We start from the raw sequence: 8,577 nt of genomic DNA, 5'->3' as shown, positions 1-8,577 counted from the left end.
TCTGAAGGAGATCAGCCCTGGGATTTCTTTGGAAGGAATGATGCTAAAACTGAAACTCCAGTACTTTGGGCACCTCATGTGAAGAGTTGACTCACTGGAAAAGACTCTGATGCTGGGAGGGATTAAGGGCAAGAGGAGAAGGGGACAACAGAGGATGAGATGGCTGGATGGCATCACTGACTCGATGGACATGAGTCTGAGTGAACTCCGGGAACTGGTGATGGACAGGGAGGCCTGGCGTGCTGCGATTCATGGGGTCGCAAAGAGTCGGACACGACTCAGAGACTGATCTGATCTGATCTTATCTGATGGATGTGTATATATATACATGTACATACATATATACACAGGAGAAGGCGATGGCACCCCACTCCAGTACTCTTGCCTGGAGAATCCCATGGACGGAGGAGCCTGGTAGGCTGCAGTCTATGGGGTCGCTAAGAGTCGGACACAACTGAGCAACTTAACTTTCACTTTTCACATTCATGCATTGGAGAAGGAAATGGCAACCCACTCCAGTGTTCTTGCCTGGAGAATCCCAGGGATGGGAGAGCCTGGTGGGCTGCTATCTATGGGGTTGCACAGAGTCAGACACAACTGAAGCGATTTAGGAGCAGTAGCAGCATACATGTACATACATACATATATATATATGTATGTACATATATGTATATATATAAGGAACCAGTATAAGGAACCAGTAGAATGTATCATATATATATATAAAAGATCATATATATATGATCTTTTATATATATATTTATATATATAAATTTATATATATATATATATATAAAAGATACATTCTTCTGGTTCCTTATACAACCCTCCTTTATGTAATGGATTCATTTTCATGCTTCAGAGAGACACTGTCTTAATAAGCGCACCTTTGCACGTCGAGACTATGGCTCTTTCATGTAACTGACTGCTCATTTGCTAGCTGTCTTTTTTGTCTTCCAGTCTAGTATATGAGATCATTTTGGGGATCATGGAGTTTTCCAAGTCCCTGGTGCTGCCGTTAGAGTGAGTAACCAAAAAGCACTTGATACATGCATATTAATAGAAGTTGAGTAGATTTCTGTAACAGTCCAAAAGATTTAATTATCTCTGATGGCCCAGATGGTAAAGAATCTGCCTGCAATGCAGCAATACCCAGGTTTGATTCCTGGGTTGGGAAGAGCCGCTTGAGAAGGGAATGGCAACCCACTCCAGTATTCTTGCCTGGAGAATCACATGGACAGAGGAGCCTGGTGGGATACCACCCATGGGGTTGCAAAGAGTCAGATATAACTGAGCAATTAACACACACACACACACATACACTGCAAATTACAAACCTGAAACCAGTCAATGGTACAGCAATTGATGAGGGATGGGAACTGCCTCAAGCGATTTCGGAAGGCATCTCCAATGGGGCTAAAGGCCACTACAACATGAAGATTTTCTTTGCAGCGATTCACAAAGAAAGCAAACAGGGCTAAGGGACTGAGTTCACCGTGTTTATTGCCAGCCTGAGCCACAGGACGAACACCCTAGGGAATACCAGAAAAAGCCTCGTAAATAGAAACACATAAGCTGATAAAAAGATTAGTAGATATTAAAATATTAAGAATTTGTATTACTCCTCTTATAAATATCTTAAAATTTTTGTTTTTATATCAATATAATGGCTTTGATATAGTCTGCACTTAGAAGACTACTTTCAATTCCATAATTCTATAATTTAAAAATAAGTATCTGTCAAAGATTTAACTTATAAAAATAGTCACAAAAAGTTCACCAAGATAAACATACGGGACATTATATAATTCAACACTGGTTTTAAAAGGAAAAAATTGAAACAACTAAAGCATCCAGTTAAAAACTTTATAAAACATCCATACACTGTAATTTTAAACAACTGTTAAAGATAATGAGATGCATCAACATGTGCTATGGCAAGATGAGCAAGAAAAAATAAATACAAGGTCAAATTGTGCAAGAGTATGCATAATATGATCCTTTTTGTTAAATTAAAAAATACATAGGTGCGTATGTGTAAACATATACTTTTTTATGGAAGCAAACACAAAAAACTATTAACAGTGGTTCCTTTGGGTGAGATGGACTTAAAGGAGAATGAAAGGGGATTTCATGTTTATTTTGTATATTCTTCTTGGCTTATATAATTTTTTTCATTTTGGACATTCTTCCGCTGTTTGAACTATCTGACTTTATTCTTATAATGTTTGTATTTTTTGAAATGATAATAGAGTTTGGTAATGAGATTATTCACTCAGTCATGTATGATTCTTTGTGACCCCATGGACTGTGCCTGCCAGGTTCCTCTGTCTATGGAATTCTCCAGAGGAGAATACTGGAGTGGGTAACCATTCCCTTCTCCAGGGGATCTTCCCAACCCAGGGACTGAACCCAATACATATCCTTCATTGGTAGGTGGACTCTTTACCAATTCTTTAGCCACCAGTGAAGCCCAATGAGATTATACATTACTTCTAATTTTTTTCCTTATGTTGGATTGACCAAACGTTCTTTCAGGCTTTTCCATAACAGTGTACAAAAAACCCAAATGAACTTTTTGGTCAACCTATTAATATCTCTATATGAAAAAGGCTTCTTACGTGAGGTCTGGCATAATGGCTTTAGAATCAAACTTCTTGAATTCAAATTCCAGCTTGCAGCTGATTATCTACGTGACCTTGAGGCAAGTTACTTAATCTCTCTGTTACTTAGTTTCCTTATCCATAAAATGGGGGCAAGAGTACTTATCAATATATCAAGGGGTTGTTGAGTGATCAAAGAGTTATTACATGTGAATACTTAAAACAGTTCTTATCTCATAGGTAAGTACTTTTCAGCTTTTTAATATCCTAACTTTCTCCTTCAAAGTAGAAAAGGTTTCATACTCAATAAATTATCTTATAAACAGATTTTTAAAAGAAAATAAAATTGTAAAAGTAGATTTACATTTTTTTAATAGCAAATTTAGAAAGTGATCACAATGATCATATAATTTCCAATGTGATGATAGTGAATTTATTTCTAGATGGCCTCTCTACTCTAGATATGTGACAGATATAGATCTATGGGAAACTGTAAATCAACTTTGTTTATTCATCCTGACAGTAATTCTCATATTAAGATTATTATGATCAGTGTTAATCTGGGAAATTATGTTCAGGTTGTCTACCTCCATTAACTCTTGAGTTAACAGGGGGACATTCAGATATAGAAAGCTACATGGTATATAGTTACATGGTTGTAACTGTAGAACAAGAGTTCAAGAAAGGGCCAAGATATTGATATAAATATAGGCATTATTTACACAGAAATAATAGTTAACGTGATCTTCCCTTATGGCTCACTGGTAAAGAGTCCACATGCTGATGCAGGAGATGTGGGCTCGACCTCTGGGTCAGGAAGATCTCCTGAAGGATGAAATGACAACCCACTCCAGTATTCTTGCCTGGGAAATCCCATGGACAGAGGAGCCTGGTGGGGTTTATGGGGTCACAAAGAGTCGGACACAACTCAGCAACTAAACAACAACAATAACAAAGGTCAATGCTTTTAGAGTAGAAGTAGGGAGTAACATCTACATGCACGTAGAAATACTAATACTTTGGGAGCACAACTGATTCTGGGAGCAAGAAAAAGAGTAGATATTGAAGGAGATAGGAAACAAACTGAGGGAACTTTCACAGCAGTCAAACAAAAACATATTTTAAAAGAGGAATGATGAGTTATTTCAGAGATGAATGATAATTTTAAAAGAGAACTGAGAAAATATCACTAAATACGGTAAATAAGTCACTGCAAAATTGAGACAAACTTTGCAGCAATTTAATTCTGCAAGGAGTGTGAACAGAACAGTGGAAAAGTAGCCTGGAAATGGAAGGCTGAAGCTACAATTGTAATGCTGACATCAGAGACTGTGCTGAGTCTATAAGAGGTGATCAGTAGGCAGGACCAGGCCCAAGCTCTATAGATCAGTTATCAGTGGTCTGTGTCAGATGGATGAAATAAGCAAAGTCCAAGACCTGGTCTTCAAAGTGTAGGGTATGCAAAGAAATTAATATAATTTATCTTATATATCTTTTATATTTTTAAATATTGGTATAAAGCAAGCAAAAAAATAAAATAAAAGGATACACTTTGGTACCTGTGAGTTCTGACCATGGCTATTTCCTTGTGGATAAATTGATATGGTGTTCCTAGGTTTGGGTGGAATATGAAGGAAATAAGTTCTTCAGGCTATTCTTGGATCATACCATAAAATAGTAAAGCCATGGAAAAGCTTTGTAGCAAAGTAATGAGAGGAAAAGATAAACAACCACTAAAGTGAGCAGAAAAGCCTTGCAAAGTTTAGAAAATCCCATTCCCCAAAGGGTCTCATTCCTTGGAAAGGAGTGTAGGGAATATATTTTTCCTATGGATTAGGAGAATCACCATTCTTAGGAACTTTTAGCCACAACCTTGATTCTACCCAGATACAAATAGAGAACTTGGATTTTTTTTTTTTTCCTTTCTCCTTCCCCACTCCAGGCCATGAACTGGTGGTGCATCACATTTACTGAGGGCTTTCTAAGTGCCTGACATTCCATAACTACCTTATTTCATTTGATGATGCTGTATAGGAGGAACTATTTTGTGTATATAATACTTCCATTACATAGATGAGAAAAGCAGGGTGCTTGAACTACCAGTGCGGATCCATTTTACTCCAGATGCTATCACTGGAGGCTGGAATGAAGCATCCTGATACGAGTGATGTGTTCTGTGGGTAAAAGTAGTTATGAGAACAGGAAAGGGGAAACTACTAGCTGATATCTTGTATGGGAAGATCTGAAAAATGGTGGTCGAAGGTCAGGACATCTGAAGTAGGGGTGCATCAAAAAATATATTTTTTTCTTTGTCAACTAAATCACAAAGCATGATTCCCAGATGTACCAGAATCAATACAAGTGGTTTTATTAAACTGAAATTTTACTAACTAGCGGCAAACTATAAAAGTGAATCAAGTAGTGTTTTAAAGCTATATTTTCTCATATCACTATAACCATAAGACATTATTTTATTTTTTGACATATACACACTACTCTGTACAATGAGAACCTACTGTATAGCAAAGGGAACTCTACTCCATGCTCTGAGATGACTTAAATGAGAAGGAAATTCAAAAAAGAGGGAATACATGTATATGTATATGTATGGCTGATTGACTTTGCTGTACAGCAGAGACTGACACAGCAGTGTAAAGCACCTACTCTCCAGGTAAGGAAAAAAGACATGATTTTAAATCTCTAATCATTCATAAAACATGCTAAATAAGATCAAATGGATGAAACACTGTCATCATTATGGAAAAAGCTGGGTTAAAATAATTAAAATTCTGTCTCATAACTATACTTTTACAGTTATAACTATTTAAAATTCACCAAAAAAAGTATTAAAATATACATTAAGTTTTTGATTACCAAAATTCTCTGCACAAGCCATATTTATACTGAAGAACAGAAAAGTTTCAAGGTAACATTTCTGAGTTGGGAGCAGCACTCCCTGAAAAGCATTTACCTCCATCACTTCTTGTTTTTCATCTGCTGCAAAAATATTAGGTACTTCTCCAGTATTGAGCACACTGTCGATATCCTCTAGAAAAGCTTCCTCTTTAATCTGAGTGTCCGTGATTAGAAAGACTGTCTTCTGGCCCTTCATGCCCACGTTCCTTAAAAGGGCCTTAAAATAAAAATGTACTTAGAATCAGAATCTGGTGGAAATCGTGTTTTTTTTTTGCTTTCCTTCCCCTTTCCTTTCTTTTGATAACAACATCCCGCCCTTTCTGGTGGTGTCAATCTCCTCACAAGAACATGCCTCTTGCAAAGGATCTTCTTCATCCCTCTCCAGAAGAGAAGAGGAAACACAAGAAGAAGCACCTGGTGCAGAGCCCCAGTTCCTATTTCATGAATGCAAAATGCCCAGGTTGCTATAAGATCACCACCATCTTTAGCCATGCACAACAGTAGTTTTGTGTATTGGCTGCTCTACTGTCCTCTGCCACCATACAGGAGGAAAAGCAAGACTTACAAAAGGATGCTCTTTCAAACAGAAGCAGCACTGAAAGTATCCTGTATCAAGATGAATGGAAAACCATCCCAAAAAACATGTTTTGGATGAAAAAAAAAAATCTCAATTTTTAATACCTCTCCCATTGAGGCTTCCCTTGTGGCTCAGCTGGTAAAGAATCCACCTGCAATGCAGGAGACCTGGGTTTGATCCCTGGGTTGGGAAGATCCCCTGAAGAAGGGAACAGCTACCCACTTCAGTATTCTGGCCTGGAGAATACCATGGACTATAGTTCATGGGGTCACAAAGATTCAGACATGACTAAGCAACTTTCACTTTCACTTCTCCCATTCTGGTGGCACTGTCGATCTGGGCCTCCATTTTACCCATCCCTCCAGTGGGAGACTCCATCTGGCCAGTTTTCCAAGCCCCAAGGCACAGTCATTGATTCAGAGGTGGGCTTATGATTTAAGAGGGCCCATTCACAGTCTCACTTCAGGAACTAAGATGGATTTGAAAAGAGAAAGAATCTGTTCATCTAAGAATGGAGATATAAAAGCCAGTTCTCCACACTCACTTTTAAGATGTAGACTTATTTAGTATATGAAAGTCAGAAAAAGTTTAAAAAGTCCAGCAAAGTCTCTCTTGTTTTTTTCCACTTTGGGTCATCTCTCTTCCAGGGCCAGCAGAACCACAGGCATGTGTGTATGAAGCCCCAGCTATGCCCTCCACTATTCTATTGGTTGCTGGAAGAGCAGCGCAGCTCTAAAGAAACTATTAAGATTTGACAACTTTGATGACATCGTCATCACCACTGAGGTTTATATCTAACAGTCTACTGAAAAAACACATTTGTCTGAAATAAGGCCTTTCTGAACTAGAATAAAGATAGAATCAGCAGCAGCATGGTAAGAACACAGTGGATAAGACTTAAGTTATAAATCCCACTCTGCTGTGCATACCTATACTCAACTTTAGTTGCCCTATCAGTAAAACACAGAGACAACCATACCTGCTACATTGAATTGTCATACTTGTAGAAAGAAAGCACATATGTAAAGCACTTCAAACAGTGCTCAGCACATGCAGTAACTGCCTAGGGATAGTATTATTATCACCATTGCATTCAGCACACAGCTAGCTATACAGGTTGGTTCTCTCTTTACAGATAAAAGAATGCACAGATGTTATTTTAGACACTAGATTTCCTCATTTTACCTTCAGGTCCTCTCTCCACTCATTCATACCATAACTCTTTGAAATTTCTGGTTGGAAAATCTGCATTTTTGCCATAGATGTAGCCAGACGAGTTAAAGATTGACGACCGCTTCCTCCAAGTCCGACAAGCAAAGCATTTCCACCAGACTGCTTCAGAATCCGACATATTCGTGATAAATGTTCCAATACATACCTATGATATATAGATATTATTATACTTCAAAATACGAATGTAAATGTTTATTTACCCATAACTATTGCTTTACTTTCCTAGAAGGATGGACTTTGCTGTCCCATATGTTACTATCTCAATTTTAAAGAGGTAATCATGAATAAGTGTGATATTTCAAACGCAGTTACAATTTGACCATTTGATGTAAAGGAAAACTATTTGAAGTACAAATTCAAGAAATGTAATATATGTAAGCTACAAAAATAAAATGAAATTGTTAACTATTTGTACTGGAGCATATTATTTTCATCTAAAAGATTTCTTCAGAAATTCCCTGGTGGTCCACTAGTTAGGACTCTGGACTTTCACTGCCAAGGGCCAGGGTTCAATCCCTGGTCAGAGAGCTAAGATATCACAAGCATGGTAAAAGAAAAAGAAAAAGTGTATTCAACATTTTAATACTAGGATTTCTATGTGAGAACTAGAAAGTCAGTTATATACAAAATAATACATCCAGGAAAGGTATCCACGCTAGTAATTAGGGAAATTAAAACTAAAGACACAGTGTGATACTGACAAAACTAACCAAATCTGGCAATCCTAAGTGTTGGCAAGGGTGAGAAACAATGGGAGTTCTTAAAAACAATGATCATTTCTGAAGATACTTTGGCAAAACTTAGTAAAATAGAAGATGCTAACATATCAGATCAGATCAGTCGCTCAGTCGTGTCCAACTCTTTGCGACCCCATGAATCGCAGCACACCAGGCCTCCATATCCATCACCAATTCCCGGAGTTCACTCAGACTCACGTCCATCAAGTCAGTGATGCCATCCAGCCATCGCATCCTCTGGCGTCCCCTTCTCCTCTTGCCCCCAATCCCTCCCAGCATCAGAGTCTTTTCCAATGAGTCAACTCTTCGCATGAGGTGCCCAAAGTACTGGAGTTTCAGCTTTAGCATCATTCCTTCCAAAGAAATCCCAGGGCTGATCTCCTTCAGAATGGACTGGTTGGATCTCCTTGCAGTCCAAGGGACTCTCAAGAGTCTTCTCCAACACCACAGTTCAAAAGCGTCTATTCTTCGGCGCTCAGCCTTCTTCACAGTCCAACTCTCACATCCATAC

At 38.2% G+C, this 8,577-nt stretch overlaps 1 protein-coding gene and 1 pseudogene across 11 annotated transcripts in view; one reads left to right on the top strand and one right to left on the bottom strand.

Annotated features, from left to right (window-relative positions):
• The window catches only part of DNAH12 (dynein, axonemal, heavy chain 12), a 192,246-nt gene that overhangs the window by 66,074 nt on the left and 117,595 nt on the right, over nucleotides 1–8,577 (bottom strand). For all 11 annotated transcript variants that reach the window (XM_010851635.1, XM_010851634.1, XM_010851636.1 and 8 more), the window contains 3 exons: nucleotides 7,282–7,474; nucleotides 5,575–5,736; nucleotides 1,338–1,532 (listed from right to left, as the gene is read on the bottom strand). In XM_010851635.1, coding sequence (XP_010849937.1) covers nucleotides 1,338–1,532; nucleotides 5,575–5,736; nucleotides 7,282–7,474 — 550 coding nt within the window. The remainder of the gene's footprint in view (nucleotides 1–1,337; nucleotides 1,533–5,574; nucleotides 5,737–7,281; nucleotides 7,475–8,577) is intronic.
• On the top strand, nucleotides 5,805–6,144 carry LOC104997093 (annotated as a pseudogene).

The sequence above is a fragment of the Bison bison genome, unplaced genomic scaffold (assembly GCF_000754665.1).
Source record: "Bison bison bison isolate TAMUID 2011002044 unplaced genomic scaffold, Bison_UMD1.0 scf7180017864304, whole genome shotgun sequence".
Lineage (NCBI taxonomy): Eukaryota > Metazoa > Chordata > Mammalia > Artiodactyla > Bovidae > Bison > Bison bison.
Note: the sequence above shows the minus strand (reverse complement) of the source record. Positions and strands in the feature narration are given on the sequence as shown.